This window comes from Erinaceus europaeus, chromosome 13 (genome assembly GCF_950295315.1).
Source record: "Erinaceus europaeus chromosome 13, mEriEur2.1, whole genome shotgun sequence".
Taxonomy (NCBI): Eukaryota; Metazoa; Chordata; class Mammalia; order Eulipotyphla; family Erinaceidae; genus Erinaceus; species Erinaceus europaeus.
Genome location: NC_080174.1, coordinates 59,266,362 through 59,283,387, shown reverse-complemented (window position 1 = coordinate 59,283,387; position 17,026 = coordinate 59,266,362). Strand labels below are relative to the sequence as shown.

General features: G+C 42.7%; 1 protein-coding gene across 7 annotated transcripts; it reads left to right on the top strand.

Annotated features, from left to right (window-relative positions):
* The first annotated feature begins 414 nt into the window (after positions 1 to 414).
* LOC103112000 (cytochrome P450 4A6-like) lies at positions 415 to 16,660 on the top strand. Of its 7 annotated transcripts, none has more exons than XM_060205969.1 (12): positions 415 to 666; positions 5,633 to 5,774; positions 6,382 to 6,426; positions 7,162 to 7,289; positions 8,920 to 9,005; positions 9,460 to 9,551; positions 9,939 to 10,045; positions 10,130 to 10,320; positions 10,420 to 10,553; positions 11,384 to 11,448; positions 11,601 to 11,677; positions 16,161 to 16,660. In XM_060205969.1, exons 1-12 carry the CDS (start codon positions 454 to 456, stop codon positions 16,354 to 16,356), a joined length of 1,476 nt encoding a protein of 491 aa, XP_060061952.1. In that variant the 5' UTR covers positions 415 to 453; the 3' UTR covers positions 16,357 to 16,660. The 7 variants fall into 7 exon arrangements, with proteins under 7 accessions (XP_060061952.1, XP_060061950.1, XP_060061951.1 ...); XM_060205967.1 differs by having other exon boundaries at positions 9,397 to 9,551; XM_060205968.1 differs by having other exon boundaries at positions 8,920 to 9,044.
* The last annotated feature ends 366 nt before the right edge of the window (positions 16,661 to 17,026 follow it).

Below are 17,026 nucleotides of genomic sequence, written 5' to 3'. Positions count from 1 at the left end.
GCACCTGGGGAGGTAGTTCAAGAGTCTGAATGCCAACTCAGACTTCCAACAGCTATCTTTCTCTGATTCCATCACTGTCCCTTTCTCTAAGCATGCTCTCATTTTTGAAATGAGCATCCACTAAGAACTAACCCAACCTAGAACTTGCATGTGATTTTCTTGAATTCAGGGTTCATCTCAGGTAGCTAGCTTGCCTCTGGCAGGTAGTAGGTGCTTACTGAAAGATTGGGGAATAATATGGGGATGGAAGCATGGGAGTGAGTTTGCAGGCTGTGAGCACTGCCCCTGAAAAGCATTTCTAGGAAACTAAGTGGACTGCCCACACTTAATCACGTCTGGTAACTGAGCTCTGAGCTCTGCTTTCACTGGTGACCCTAGCTTAGTGGGTGGGGCAATCCTTCCCTGCAGGAGGAAGGATTTAAGCTGAGGGTAGGCAGCAAGGGACATTCAGCCATGCAAAGTCCTTGCACCATGAGTGAGTCTGTGCTGAGCCTCTTCAGACTGTTGGGCAGCATCTCTGGGATCCTGCAAGTGACCTCTCTTTTTATTCTGGTTCTGCTGCTACTCAAGGTAGCCCAGTTCTACCTGCAGAGACAGAGGTTGCTCAAAGCTGTGCAGCATTTCCCGTCTCCTCCCTCTCACTGGCTCTATGGACACTCCAGGGAGGTAAGAAAGAGCTGGGTGGGAGTGGAAAGACAAGGTGGGTGGATGATTCTCAGAAGATGGATAATGTCAGAAGACCACTGGTCAGAGCCTGTGTTTGTGGCCATCATTTAGCTTTGGGGAACACAGTTTAAACCTCTCAGATCTCTGCTCCTCTTTCCAGTGCCTGGAGTGCTCTTCTCATGGTGATTTCTGCCTACATTCTTTCTTCACAGGCACTGCTGGTAGTCCTGGTAGATTGCATTCTGAAACATTCACTTATTAAACACTCAGTGACTTTCTGAGTCCCCTACTGACTATTGTCAGCTCTTATTTCCAGCACTTATGCCTGACCCTCAGCTCACTGGGAATACAGAAATCATTCTTTTTTTTAAAATTAAAAAAATTTATTTATTTATAAAATTAAAAAAATTATTTATTTATAAAATGGAAGTATTGGCAAGACCATAGGATACGAGTGGTACAATTCCATATAATTTCCACCACCAGAACTCCATATCCAATCCCCTTTCTTGGTAGCTTTACTATTCTTTATCCCTCTGGGAGTATGGACTCAGGATCATTATGGGATGCAGAAGGTTGGAGGTCTGGCTTCTGTAATTTCTTTCCTGCTGAATTACAGAAATCATTCTTATGGAGCCCTGCCTTTTGCAAATCACAGGGTATGAGAGTGATAGAAATCTAAGGCAATTTCAGGTCTCTGGGTAAGGCATTCACCACTGGATTTAGGGTTATGTTGGGTTTAGGGAACTAGAATTTCTGACTTGCTTCATGCCAGAATTTACACATGGTGATTTCAGTGTTAAAATCTTGACAAGTGAGATCAGTCAGAAGGAGAATGAATACCAGATGACCTCAACTACACTGTAGTTGGAACTTAAACAAGAAAGTAATGGCAAAATGCTAGGCGAAACTTGGACTAAACGTCAACAGTTTCTAAAGACCAAAGACATGGTGGGTGGGTGAAGGAGGATGAGAGGGCACTGGAGATCCAAACACATGATGAAAGGAGAAGACCTTTGTAGTGGGATTGGTATGCATCTTCATGCAATGATGAAAAATTGTGCCCATGTGACAACTAGCATATAGCATTTAGTTACTTTCCTAACTAAGCCAATTAAAGAAAGGGGGGAGGGGAATCAAGTGGTTGTAACACATGGTTTGAAGAAATTGTAAGCAAGGAATACTGACATTTGATTTTGTGTAACTAAACAGAACGTTCATGGCCCATTCTCAATCTCCTAAATCTCTGTGTTGAGATGTCCTGCAGGCCGAAGATGAGAGTGTCAGTTCAGGCTGTTTGTAACAAAAGACAGAGGGAAGGGAACAACTTCTGGCTAGGGAAAACAATGTCACCTACCTACTCTGCCACACTGAACCCTAGCTTTGGAGGAAGCTCAAAGAAACATGAGGGTGGGGGCGTCATGGGATGAGGAAAACAGGAGGTCCAGAGACATGAGGTGTCTTTCTCTCTCTCTTTTACAAAAGGAAGATAGAACCAGTAAAGTAGAGTAGAAGCAAAATAGGGACATCAAACACCCCAAGCCCTACATGGGTTTACACAACACCTCTCTCTGCTACTTAAGTCCCTAACTGAATATTGACCTAGAGTTTATGCTCACAGTGCCCTCTATGTGGAATTATCTTTCAAGTGGAATGAAAAAGCCAACTGCAAACCTACTCCTCCAAGTTGTCTTTCTGGGTCTCCAGAAGTGGAGCTATTTTTTTCCTCATTACTGTTATATCCATAGATTAAGTACACCCTGATTCATTTACTTGTCTGCAACATCTTCTGAGAGACCATCTCTGGTCAGTTGTGATGCAATGAAATGGCAAGTGCATAAGGTGAAGATATTTTAGGCCCACTTCCTTTTTTAAAAAAAATTTTTTTATTTATAAAAAGGAAACACTGACAAAACCATAGGATAAGAGGGGTACAACTTCCCATAATTCCCACCACCAGAACTCCGTATTCCATTACCCCCCACCCCATAGCTTTTGTATTCTTTAACCCTCTGGGAGTATGGACCCAGGGTCGTTGTGGGTTGCAGAAGGCTGAAGGTCTGGCTTCTGTAATTGCTTCCACGCTGAACATGGGCATTGACAGGTTGATCCATACTCCCAGCCTCTCTCTTTCCCTAGCAGGGAAGGGATCTGGGGAGGCGGAGCTCCAAGGCACATTGGTGGGCTTGTCTGTCCAGGGAAGTCTGGTCCCATCCTGCTAGCATCTGGAACCTGGTGGCTGAAAAGTGAGTTAATATACAAAGCCAAACAAATTGTTGAACAATCATGGACCTAAAGGCTGGAATAGTGCAGATGAAGTGTTGGGGGGGGGGTCCTCCATTTTGTAGACAGCTAGTAGGCATATCTTAGCTGTATTTCAAAGGACCTGTAGCTATACTAGTTTTTTTTTTTTTTTTTTTGCCTGAGACTGAAATCTGATACGCAGGTGGATCCAAGTTGTTTTCTAGGGAGGCGATGTCATAGCTGGGAAAAGGACCAGAAAACTGGATCAGGGAAGAGAGCAGCTCCCAAATGGGAAAAGTGTATAAATATTGTTGACTGTAAACCCCATCAATGTGATGTGATCTGGGGCCCATAATCAGCTTAGGAGCCTGTGTGAACTGTGCATCCCTCTAGAGCTGAGCTCACATTCTGTGGTCATGAGTAGGAATATTCCATGTTGCCCCAGTATTGACCCGTCTTCCTCAGGTATAGCATAGAGTGTATTGTCTATCCTCCCTTAGGAGGATGGAACATTCTCTACCATTGTTGATCCAAGTTGAGGGCAAGGTCCTATGGGGGCCCACAAAGGGGTCCATTTTGCTTTTCCTGACTGGTAACAATGGAGAGAGGGATTTATTTGAGTTCTAGGCCCATCAAGTCTGTTTGGGAATCTCAGGATTCCCTGATTAGGCCCAAAGGCCCAATTTTGAGTAAGGTGCTCAGTCCCATAGCATCCCAGATGCTTGAATTTTCCTTTGCCACTACATGAATTATCCTCTGAAGTCATATTCTCTAAGTCTTTGGTCTTTTAAAGTGCCACACAGGCTAGGATCTACAGTAGTATCCTAAACCAGTGGCAGGCACAGAGTAGGTGGTCAGTAAGTGAATATGTGCTGTGTGAAGTAACCTGGCCCACAGTTAGATAAGTTTTCTCAGGGCTGGCAATTCCTTTCACAGGAAGGGTGCAGGCAGAGGTTATATGCCTGCAGAGCAGACATTTCTTTGAGTTCAGTAGAAGCAGTGAAATAAAGGAGAGCTGATCCAATGAGCCTGTGTAAGCTTGAGTATGTGTGAGAATTCCAGGGGCAGCAAATCAGTGCTGAGTCTCAAAAGCTAAAGGGAGGCAGTTGCTCTGTAGCAGAGAGCAGGGGAGCACCAAGGGGGTGGGGAGAAGCATGTGCACAGTCAGTGAGAGGTTTGTCTGGTGTGAGGAGGAGCAGCAGCATCTCTGTGATGGCTGCCACCATGGTGGTGGTGGGGCCTAGAATTCAGATGGGAGCAAAGGGTTTTGTGCCACACAGAGAGATTCACAAGATGATGACAGGCAGTGGGGGAAGTCACAAAAAATTCTTTACATTTGTAAAGGGAAGTGGGATAAAATTCAGAATATTAAAATCACCATCCCATCCACTTTCATATGTGTACATCCAAATCATACTCTGCAAATGTGAACATAGTGATCTTGCTAAATAATAAATAGACAACTTTTTACTCCATTCTCACATATACATATATACTTAAGCATTATTTCAAATGAACTTGTATTTATATGTATGGATATTAGAACTGGTGCTATTAAATAAACAATGTGGAAAAATAAATTAATATGTAAGTATATGTTTTAAAAGTTAGTCCTTTAATTTTAATTACTACAAGGATTATTGCTGGGACTTGGTCTGACATTATGAATCCACTGCTCCTGGCAATAATTTTTTCCATTTTTTTTCCTCTTGTCTATTTTATTTGATTGGATAGAGATAAATTGAGTGGAGAGAAGGTGAAAGGGAAGGAGGGAGAAAGAAAGATACTTGCTTACCTGATTCATTGCTCCTGAAGTGTCCTCCCTGTAGGTGAGAAAGGGCTTGAACCTGGGTCCTTGCCCATGATAACACATGCACTCAACCAGGTGTATCACCACCTGGCACCCAAGAAAGTCCTATTTATTTTCTAAATTAAATACTACATGACAAAAATGCATCCCTTGTGATACAAATGACTGTATAAATATTTTCTACAAATGTCACACTAATAACTTCCAATATTTCATATATGGGCTTTATCTTTGAGAACTTTCTGCAGAATTTGTCAAGAGGGTCATAGTCATAACACAACAGTGCACAGAAACTGGCCTTAAGACTTGGACAGCCACTAATGTATTAACTACAGCTCAGTTCATAAGAAATAGTTTTGGGCATGGGTGGTGGTGTACTTGGTTGCGTGCACATGTTACAATGCACAATGACCAGAGTTCAAGCTCTCAGTCCCCACGTGTAGGGGGAAAGCTTCACAAGTAGTGAAGCAGGGCTGCAGGTGTCTCTGTCTCTCCCCCTCTTTATCTCTCCCCTCCTCTCAATCTGGCTGTCTGCATCCAATAAATAAAGATAATAAAATATTTTTTAAATAGAATTTTGAAGTTTTTTTCTTTTTTTCATTTTAAAAGATTTTATTATTTATTAATGAGAAAGGTAGGAGGAGAGAGAGGAAGAGCCAGATATCACCATGGTACATGTGCTGCCAGGGATTGAGCTCAGGACCTCATGCTTGAGAGTATGATGTTTTATCCACTGTGCCACCTCCTGGACCACAATAAAACATTTTTAAAAAAAAGTTAGAAATAATTCTAAGAACTTCCTTCTGTGGCAGATTAAAAATGGTCTCCCTGCGGTCTCATACCATTCACCTGTTCCATCCCCAGAACTGGGAAAAAAATGTTTTGGTTGATTTATCTTTCCTCTGGTGACAGATCAAAAAGGATCAGGGACTACAGCTGACTCTGAAATGGGTAGAAAAATTCCCATCCGCCTATTCCCGCTGGCTTTGGGGAACAAAGTGCCAACTCTCCATTCATGACCCTGAATACATAAAGGTGGTGCTGGGGAGAACAGGTAAGAGAAGAAAAAACAAATCTAGGGGAGTCGGGCTGTAGCGCAGCAGGTTAAGCGCAGGTGGCGCAAAGCACAAGGACCAGCATAAGGATCCCGGTTCAAACCCCGGCTCCCCACCTGCAGGGGAGTCGCTTCACAGGCGGTGAAGCATGTCTGCAGGTGTCTATCTTTCTCTCCTCCTCTCTGTCTTCCCCTCCTCTCTCCATTTCTCTCTGTCCTATCCAACAATGACAACAACAATAATAACTACAACAATAAAACAACAAGGGCAACAAAAGGGAATAAATAAATTAAATAAATATTAAAAAAAAATCTGCTGTAGTTTCACCCATAAGGATATATGCCCCTGGACTTCGAAATTCAGATGACTGTAGGAATTTAACTCAGTGCCTACCATTTGTTTGAATTAAGCCTGACCACTAGTCAGCTCAGGGTCAACAATATGTTCTTACATTGAGTGTTTATTCAACTGTAAAGAATAAGTTGACTTATTCTTTCTCTTTTAGATAAAGGAATTGACAGGATGTTATACACAGGGCATACCTAGGGTACATCTAGGGTCTGAAAGATAGTTGAAATATACAAACTGCATTTCCTTATCTTTCAGATCCAAAGGTTCAAGAGTCTTCTAGGTTCATGGCTCAATGGCTTGGTAAGTACATCACACTAGGATGTGACAATCTAGCCATTAGTTTTTTTTGCCAAGAACTTTACATGGCTACACTATGTCACCACCCTCATTCCTGAACCAGACTTCAATTTTCTTTTCTGATAAATCCTTACCCCTTAAAAATGGAGAAGGAAGTCTTTGTTTGAGAAGCTCAATTTCTTCCACATTACTTCTCAGACTTCTAAATTTTCTCAGGCTAACTTGGCAGCCTGACCTCTATACTTTTCTACTTTTACATGACACCTATTATAACCACACTTTACATTTAAGTCATTTCTCGAAGCACACTCATGAAACAACTGGCCTCACTTTTCTCTTTTTTCTTCCTTTTCTCTTCTTCTTTGGTCTCCTCTCTTTTCTCTTTTTCTTTTCTTTTCTTTTCTTTTCTTTTCTTTTCTTTTCTTTTCTTTTCTTTTCTTTTCTCTTCTTTCCTTTTCTAATTGACAGGACAGAGAGAAATTAAGAGAGAAGGAGATAGGGAGAGAGAAAGAAAGATACTCAAAGCCTTTCTCCACTCATAAAGCCTTCCCCCACCCCCTGCAATTGGGGATTAGGGCTTGAACCTGGGTGCTTGCTCATTGTAGCATATATACTCAATTGCCCTCCCCTCTTCCTTTATTCACTTTTTTTGTGACACTCTAGGTTTTTCCAGTGTTGGCTCTAGTGTCTTAGAACCCCACCCCCCCACCCCAACAAACACATCTATCTATGACCTAGGGTATGGCTTGCTTCTTAAGAATGGACAAGCCTGGATGGAACACCGGCGAATGTTGAACCCAGCCTTCCACTCTAACATCCTGAAGAACTATGTTGAGACCATGGCAGACTCTATGCAAGTGATGCTGGTAAGTCTCTCTCTCTCACCTCCACAAATGCATGCACAGAAGAACTCAGACTCTGCTATTTTATACATGGGTCCTTCAGATGTCTATTGGACCCAGTCAATTTTAATAACATGCTCAGTTCATAACATGAATAAGAACTGCCCAATGTATTTGGATTAGCAGATAACCCAGACACATGCTTGGATACACACTAGGCTCACCATTCACAGAAGATGAGAGTCATTCTAGAGAAAAGATCTCCTTTCACACTTTTGTTATCTATGTCTTAATGGATAGTAGGAGGTGTCAGTCCCTACAAAATTCAGGACAGTTTGACACACAGGGCTGGGCAGTGGTATGTAGGGAAATTGTGGTAGAGTCTGGCAGGGTTTGACCAGAGGGGTGTGTCTATCCTGTCAGTCTCTCTCTCTCTACTGAGAGGTTGAGCGAGGGGGACACAGGAACCCCAAAGGTTTGCCTCATCTTATCAGACTCCCTGCCTCACAAGCACCCTGCATTTTTCTGCCTCCAGGTGCCCGGCATTCCTTAAAACATTAATCCAGCTCCCCCTGCTCCACCCTGCATTCCTTGATACTATGACCTGTCCTTTTATTAACTACATATCAACCTTCTGCTTTGTCTAACAAATAACTTAAGGCCTCCTCCATATTCCCCCACCCATTCTGCTCATTTAATATATTCTTTTTCTACCCTTAAGACCGCAGGGTATCATTAATCCTACCAGTTAGACCCCTAGCAAAAGTTGCTAAGGAAGTCCCTACCTTTTTCACTTTTCTCTGCCCTTTTCCTAACCATGTATGGTATTGTCAAGCCACTTCTGTTTCCGATTTCTCTCTTCTGTGTTCTGAACCTAGAGGAGCACGTGCAGGCATATGGAGAGACTGACACTGGCCATTGTGGTTTGCGCCACATGGCTTAACCAGGTGTGCTACTGCCCGACTCTGGGGTGTTCGAATGAATAAAGATTTGAATTGCCTCTCTGCCATGAGCTTGGTTCCTGGGTCATCTCTCTCGCGCATATTGCTAGACAGACAGTGGCAGCTTCAGTGAAGAGTGCACATCCTAGGATGGTGTATGGGGCTCAAGACTCAAAGGCTTGCCAAGGAATGGAGCTGCTCCAAGAAGGGAAATAGACATTAGTCTGCAGTCTCAGAGCCTGTGCTAAAGTCACTTTACCTTCTCTCAGGATCCTGAGTTTTCATCCAACTATGTGACCAATTGCTGACAAAGAGCCTTAAGTCTATGATGACACTATTATAGGAGTTAAGTACTTGGAATTTCCCTTCCTTTCACACTTTCTTGCATTTTCCTGTCCCCTATCTCAAGCTCAGTACAATTCTCCTTCTTTCCTGACAATAATATTTTCAGTTCTCACAAACCACAATTATCATCAAAAGGTGTATGTATGATGTAAAATTAACTCAAATATTTGTATTAAGCACATTTAATTATATAATGAATCATACCTGAGACCCTCCCCATATGAAAATCTGTGCTTTATGTTTGTACTTTGGAAACAGACCTGCTTTTAAAATGATGAACTTCTTCAGACTATTTAAAGAATAAAGTCTAAGCATATAGCAGAAGTGACAGAGGGCAAAAATAAAATCGATGTCCCCTGACTCTACAGGACAAGTGGGAGGAACTCATCAGTCACAGCCCCCATCTAGAGATCTTTGGACACATCTCCTTGATGAGCCTGGACACCATCATGAAGTGCGCTTTCAGCTACCAGGGCAACGTCCAGACAGATAAGTCAGTGATGTACTTTAACTGCTGGTCATTTTTCTTATCTCCTAGTGTTGACTTCCCAGGCACAAATTTAGAGCAATGAGATAAGCAATTTTAAACAAAGAAGATCAATGGTATTCCCAGGCTATGGTCAAATTCCATTCAACACTTTTGATCCTTTTGATCCTCTGTAAATCAGAAACATGACTGCTTATGTCACTTACAAAGAAACAAGGGCCTCTAGCTGTACCAGGCAGGAATGAGGACACCTCATTGTAGCTATGCCTATTGTTGAGGAAACCTCTTCCCAGAGTCCGATTCTCAATCTAGGTGATGGTTACTCTGCTCTCGTCTTTTCTGCCTGTCCTTACTTCAGGAACTCCCAGTACTATACAAAGGCAATTGAAAATTTGGCCACTATGCTTGTTACACGAATAAGGAACATCTTCTACCAGAACAACATCATCTACAGGCTGACTCCTGAAGGCCGCAGGAATCTCCGTGCCTGTCAGCTGGCCCATGAACACACAGGTTGGACTGATCTCCTGGGATGTTTGGTTCCTCCTAGATACATTCAGAGGGATTGGCCCTGACTTATCCTTTGTAGAATAAAAGACTACCTATGCATGTTCCTGATGCACATTTGGAACAGATATGTTAGAGGACTAGGTGTTCTGCAGGTGTTTATGGCTGCAGGAAATCCTTCCGTGCATCATTCAGTGACCTCAGTGGCCTGTGCTATTGATAGGAGGCAAGATTTGCAAATAGACAATTATAAAACCCTTACTTGGAAGCACGTCCACTCCCACACTCATCACTTTCACCCAAAAAGTAGGGGTGGGGGAATGGGCTACTGTGGTTGCTGCATCTGGGCACCCAGTGTTCTCAGCTCTGCCTGGGTCCACTGTTCTGGGACAGACCGAGTGATCCGGCTGAGGAAGGCTCAACTGCAGAAGGAAGGAGAGCTAGAGAAGGTCAGACAGAAGAGGCACCTGGATTTCTTGGACATCCTACTCTTTGCCAGAGTGAGTGTGTGATGGAGAAACTGAGGCTTTGTCCAGATCCCCCAAGGAAGGGGCAAACCCTTAGCTGTCACTGTCCTTCCCCAGATGGAGAATGGGAGTAGCTTGTCTGACAAGGACCTCCGTGCAGAGGTGGACACATTCATGTTTGCGGGTCATGACACCACAGCCAGTGGCATCTCGTGGATCCTGTATGCTCTGGCTTCCCACCCTGAGCATCAGCAGAGGTGCCGGGAGGAGATCCAGAGCCTCCTGGGGGATGGTGCCTCCATCACCTGGTGAGTGCCCCAGCCATGTGGAGGGAGCCCTTCCTTCCTATGGGAGGAGCCCCTGGTATGTTCATGCCCTTCCTGTCCTCATGATGGGCTTTGTTTCAGGGACCACCTGGACCAGATGCCCTACACCACCATGTGCATCAAGGAGGCACTGAGACTCTACCCTCCAGTACCAGGCATTGGCAGGGAGCTAAGCAAGCCCATCACCTTCCCTGATGGACGCTCCTTACCCAAAGGTAGGAGTTTCAGTTCATTCACTCCCTCAGCAATCTTTGAGTATGATAATCAGGCAATCACATATCCTAGAGAAGTTCTATCTTGTATTTTCTCTTCCACTTAAGAATATTAATATTTGCATTGAAGATGACTAATAGGGTATTTGAGGCACAACTTGAACTTAGCAAAAAACAACCAAAAAATGCTCTCCTCTGAATGTGGTTTCAGAATTACAGTTCAGTGTTCTGATATGATTGGGGTGGAAAGAGATTAGTCAAGGGCAAGGAATAATTTGTGATTTTCTCTGGGATTCACATAAATGAGGGAGATTATGATGTCAGTGGTTTTGAGTTAACTGGGTCAGTCTCTAAGGAGTTCTGAGAATATGCAGTGGGCAGCTAGTGGTCATATTTGACACTCCTGCACAGTTGTAGGTGGCCATATTTCCTTCCCTTTCTTTACAACCTACTCTGGGATATTAGGAGATTATTCTCTGTTTCTGATTAGGTACCTCATCTAAATAATTGAGATATGAGAGTCTTCCTTAAGACACATTATGAGAATTATGCCAGTTAATTAGCATTATCCAAAAGCTCATTAGTGTAATTCATTAATTTGGTTGTCACTGGAATTGCTCTGTAAAGTAAACCTCGAATTCTTTCTTGCTTTCCATCCTGGTCAAGAGTATCACCTCCTAGTCAGTGATACGCTTTTTGCCATCTCTCTTACAGCTGCATCATTACACTTATATAAGTGGCTCCAAGACTTTGGTGCATGTGCATGCTCTGTGGGCTGCAGGACCAAGGTCTACCCATGTATGTAACAGTCCTTTCTTCTGTCTCCATCACAGGCATAATAGTTTTACTCAACTTTTATGCACTGCACCACAACCCACTAGTGTGGCCAAATCCTGAGGTATGATGAGAATTGGGGTGGGCAACAGGGGTTAGGGTGAAGAGGGAACTAAATATTCCTTCCACACCAACACTTGCATCCATTGCCATTTTGTGTGGATTAAAAGGAAGGGCTTGACAGGGCCTGTCTTTGCTATGATTCTTTCTTGGCAGGTTTTTGACCCTTTTCGGTTTGCTCCTGGTTCTTCTTATCATAGCCATGCTTTTTTGCCCTTCTCAGCTGGACGAAGGTGAGTTAACTGTATTTGAGCAGTTGGGAGGTTTTCTGGGTGCATGCTCTGATATATGTCATCTACACAGAAATTGTGTCTGAAGTCAGACCATTAGTAGTTTATTGTTATAAAGAAGACATGTAAGAGTAAGGTGATGTTTCAGACAACTCTAACCAGGCTTTGACTCATTGATCTATATATATTTGAAAGTTTTTTCTTTAAGCAGAGGGAAAGACAATTAAATAATTTGAAAAGTACTTGCCCTTCTCCTCCTCCTTCTTCTCTTCTTCATTTTTTTAGGGGATTAATAGTTAACAATAAATACAGTTGTTGGTACACATATGAAATTTCACAGTTTTCTGCCAATACACTTTCATCCTCAGCCAAGATCCTCTTGCACCATCATGCACCATGACCTGAAAGCTCCCATGTACCCATCTCCCAGAGTCCTTTACTTCAGTGCAATTTACTAAAGCCAGTTCAAGTTCTACTTTGTGTTTTCCCTTTCTGTTCTTATTTCTCAGCTTCTGTCCATGAGAGAGATCACCAATATTCATTTCTATTCTTTTATCTGCTTTGATGCTGGAATTTGCACCTGAGGCATATCACTGCTGCCAGTGTACTCTTTCTTTGTAGAGAACAGGAAAGAAATTAATGCATATATGTAGGGAGAGAGAAAGTAAGATACCACAGTGCCATTCTATGATTTATGAAGAGTACTCCTGTGCTGTGTGTTGGCCTCCCATGTGCTCAAATTCTAGTTCTCAAATGGTACAGTTTGTGCAAGCTATTTCATAATCTGAGAGTTATTTCATAGCCTGAGAACTATTGATTGTCTAATAGTCACCCACAATTCAGTGTTTGTGACTGTTCTAAAGGTCAGTGTATTCCTGTGCTTTCTTTGTTTTTGGAACATGATTTTTCAGAGTTGAAATTTTTCATGAAAACTGACCTCAGAGATGTCTTTGTCTTCAGATACTAACAATTCATCCTATAAGTTTCCTCTACAGTCCACTAGGTACTTCTTCCCTTACCCCACCCACTCTTGTGTCTCATTCTTTGATTTGCAGTGTGTTTGGATTTCTCGCTGCCATCCTGATCCTACCCAAGCCCTCCCTAGACATGAACATTTACAATAGATGTTTGGAGACATTTATACATCAGGTTCTATAGGCTCTATTTTTACAGTGAGTTCCATCAAAATTCTGAACATTTCATATTCACGTAACCTTGACAATTTTTCCAATCTGAAAACCTTTGACCCAAAGTGAGATCTAAGCACCATACTCTCCATGTCTACATAGTACAGCTTTAGGAAAAAGTGTACAAATAAAGAAAATTAACTCTGTCAGAAATTTCACTGTTCTGCACATGACACACAACATTTAAATGTGTAAAGCATACTTGGTAGATGCCAAGCTGTACTAGTGAAACTCCAAAGGGATACTGTGAATGTTCCCCACTACTGCTAATGTTGTTCTGAGAAACTAGCTTGAAAGGAAATTTCAGAAAGTACATACACTGCCTTGTCAGACTTTTTGTGGAGAGGCCCTTTCCCAGGCACAAACTCCTGGCTTACCCGCTCTGTTGCACACCAGATGAAGGGGCCCAGAAAGAATGTTCTGGGGCAGTAGGAGTGAGCCAACTGGATCTCTCCCTGTGTTTGTAGCTAGAGAGAGATGCAACCAGAGATCACCAGGGGGAATGTTCCATGAACAATCCGTTTATTGAACAGCAAAACAGGGCTAATAAGGGGTTGTAGGAGGAAGTATGTTATCCATTCCATATATGGTTTGGGAGAAGAGGGACAAAGATAAATAAGGGGTTGGGAAAAGGTCAGAGAATTCCTAGTAAATGTTGAACAAGGGGTTTAGTTGATCAAAGGAATGAAGGAAGTAGGGTTATCAATAACCAGCAGACAGAGAGGAGCCTTAAGAGAGAAGATGAATCATGTAAGATTAGAAGGTCTGGAGGGAGTGGAGGAGTTAGGAGAATGTTCTTGGTTGTAGTTTGACAGAGCAGAACAATGATGTGTGGGCCATATATCAGAGAAGATGGACTTCTACTAACCTCTGAGTAAACGAACCAACTGGTTTGAGAACAAGGAAATGGGCTGCATATAGAGTCTTTTGTGAGGCAGAGAGACTGACAAGGGCAACTTTTTCCTGGTGGTACTTTTCTTTGATGCTCGATCTCAAATAGAGAGAGACTGATAGAAATGTCATGCCATCCAGGCACCCACTTTTCAATGGGAGGTCTCACACCATGCTCAACCATGCCTCACAATTTCCATACACTGCCTTAGTGTAATTAATCAGCTATTTCTGATTCCCTACTCCTGTGATATTTTTCAGTAGGAGACTATCTGGACTATCTGCACTGAACTGTTGAAAAGCAGTGTTTTCTTCCAGAATAAGCAATGCTATGTGTTTTCTTCCCAGAAAAGTTTCTTAGAACTGGCTGCTAGTCATGTCGTTGACAGTAGAGGCTGAATACTACAGTTGGATGGTTTATTTAACTGTATTACTTTCACTGATAGCTTCAGTTAATTTTACATATTCACATGCAAAGCATGTAGTAAGCTTGTGTCTGTATACCAGGCCCTGTGCTAAGATATTGGCCACAGCTGTGAGGGATATAGCCCCTGCCTTCAGAGCAAAATTAAAAACACCTCTACTCAGCACAGACCTTATTCACCCTCTCTATTCACTCATCAACTCATGAGAAGATTGTTGAATGTTCATATTTCAACCCCTGTCTTACTTAGCAGTGGATGCTGAGGTTCCTTTGAGTAAAACACGAATGGTGATTTTTGGGTCCAGGGAAGAGTAGGTTCGGTGGCTGAGGGTTAAGGACAGGACTAGTCTTGAAGAAGTGGCAGGGGAGATGAGGGTGGACTTTCTCTTGAGCAGGAAGTGGGGCAATACCCCATGAAAGAGCTGATGCCCACTGAGGCATTAGACATGCATTTATGAAGGATAGCAAACTAGAGTGTGTGCTAGGTCCTGGTCTCTGTTTAGAGGAAGGAGACAGAAATATGCAAGTGGGAGAGAGAGAGAGAGAGAGAGAGAGATATTACAGGAACGCAGGAACGGATGTTGTAGCAATAGAACCAAAAGACTACAGCAAGTGGTTGACTTCAGCAGGGTGGGGAGCCTACTTTCTACTGAAAGTCGTTGACCATTTATAACATCATTCAAGGGGCATACAAAATGATTGACTTAAAAACTAGTACTTACCGGGAGTCCGGCGGTGGCATAGCAGGTTAAGCACAGTGGGTTAAGCGCAGGTGGCGCAAAGTGCAAGGACCAGCATAAGGATCTCGGTTTGAGCCCCTGGCTCCTCACTTGCAGGGGAGTTGCTTCGCAAGTGGTGAAGCAGGTCTGCAGGTGTCTATCTTTCTCTCCCCTCTCTGTCTTCCCTTTCTCTCTCTCCATTTCTCTCTGTCCTATCCAACAATGATGATATCAATAACAACAACAATAATAACTACAACAATAAAAACAAAGGCAACAAAAAGGGAATAAATAAATAAATAAATATTAAAAAAAAACACCTAGTACTTAAGTTGCTGTGAAAAAGCTATAGCTGCTTTGGCAGGGCCAGGTCAAATTAGACAGGACATTCCCTGCCACTTTAAATCTTAAAGAATGAAGGAGGCAAGAGTATACAATCTTCAACTGAAATATGATGGTACAACAGCCTGAGGATTGCTATGACATTGACTCTCCAGAAGTTTCCTGTTGATTTTCACTTCCTTAAGCAATTCTATCTCTCTACCTTTCTTTTATTTTCTAAAATTAATTTTATTTATTTTTTATTGGATACAGAGAGGAACTGAGAGGAGGTGGAAGTAGAGATGGAATTAACAAAGAGACACCTGCAACCCTGCTTCACTACTTGTGAAGCTGTCCCTCTGCAGTTGGAGATTAGAGGCTTGAACTTGGGTCCTTGCACACTGTAAAGTGTGTGCTTAACCAGGTGTGCCACTGCCTGTCCCCAAGAAATTCCCTCTGTCTCTCTCTCTCTCTCTCTCTCTCTCTCTCTCTCTCTCCCTTTCCCTCTGAATTAAGACGTCCCTGTGTCCCCCTAAATGGTGAGAACCTGAGTTAATCCACATCATATCCTACCAGCCCTTAGTTGTTTCTCATTCTCAAATGAAAAAAAGTGCTATAGAAGAAGTGAATAAATAGTTTATTGGTGATTCACTTGACTTGACTGTGGTTTAGAGCACTGATCATCCTCTAATAGAACTCAAGCTTATTAACAGAAGAAGTGGGCTTAAGAGCTGGTCCTGAAAGGTGATAGCTTCCTCAGAGGTTGAGGGAGGTGTTACCAATCACATGCAATAGAGGTGTGTAATCTTTAAGGAGTGGGTCTGAGCAGCGTCTGGTGGAGGAAGCCCTGGATGCTCTGCATTATGCAGGGACTCTGTAGCAAATGCTGCCCAGCTCAGAAAGTGGTTAGGACCACTTCTCATTCATTCTCCCTCCTGACCCAGAAACTGTATCGGGAAGCAGTTTGCCATGTATGAGATGAAGGTGGCTGTGGTCCTGACTCTGCTCCGATTCAAGCTAGAAGTAGATCCCTCCAAGTTCCCCAACCCTACTGTAACAGTGACACTGAAGTCAGAGAATGGCATTCACCTGCACCTCAAAAAGCTCCAGAAACCCTGGTGTGATAAGGAGAGGCTCTGACAGCCTGCTGCCTGCCATCCTGTCAGCCTGTCATCGGCCATCAGATCCTGCTTCTGCTGTCTATCTATCCACTCACCAGCTAACTAGACCTCTTGCCAGACAATTGTCAGACTTCACTCTTTCTTCTCCAGGATGCTAATCTGTTTGTCTGTCCACCTGTTTCTACCTATCTATGGCTATGACTGTCCACCTAGCTCCTGCTCTATTGCCATTTTTCCAAGCTGTCTCTTCTTGTAATCTTATTTTATAATACTGTAAATCACTATTCAATAAAAATGTTGTACAAATAAATTTTAAAAATGTGTGTTGTGAAACACTGCATATCATTTTTACTTATAGCAAACATCTCAGCATGTTGTGGTTCTTTGTCTGGTGAAGTGATACAAACATTCATTTTTGAAAGACCTGGACCATTCCTAGTCCTGCCTGAATTGGTTTCTTATATTTTTCCATGGCCTTTTACGTGGAACTGCAGTATCAAGAGTTAACTAATGAGTCTTCTATATTCCATTACCTACCATACTTTGACTGGTAGTGTATATACTAATTTTACCTTGATAATCAGGATCAGCCAGATGATCAACTGTTTTGCTTCAAAGACATAAAATCCAAACTGACCATGTGTGTGATCATTGCTGTCTTTTAGTTCAAGCATTCTTCCCTTTGAAAC

Excerpts from the sequence above, each read along its gene's own strand:
- LOC103112000 (XM_007521355.3), top strand. The coding sequence starts at position 454 with ATGCAAAGTCCTTGCACCATGAGTGAGTCTGTGCTGAGCCTCTTCAGA. Across the intron at positions 5,775-6,381 it reads GGTGGTGCTGGGGAGAACAG|ATCCAAAGGTTCAAGAGTCT; the intron begins GTAAGAGAAGAA and ends CTTATCTTTCAG. Across the intron at positions 9,045-9,396 it reads GGCAACGTCCAGACAGATAA|GAACTCCCAGTACTATACAA; the intron begins GTCAGTGATGTA and ends TCCTTACTTCAG.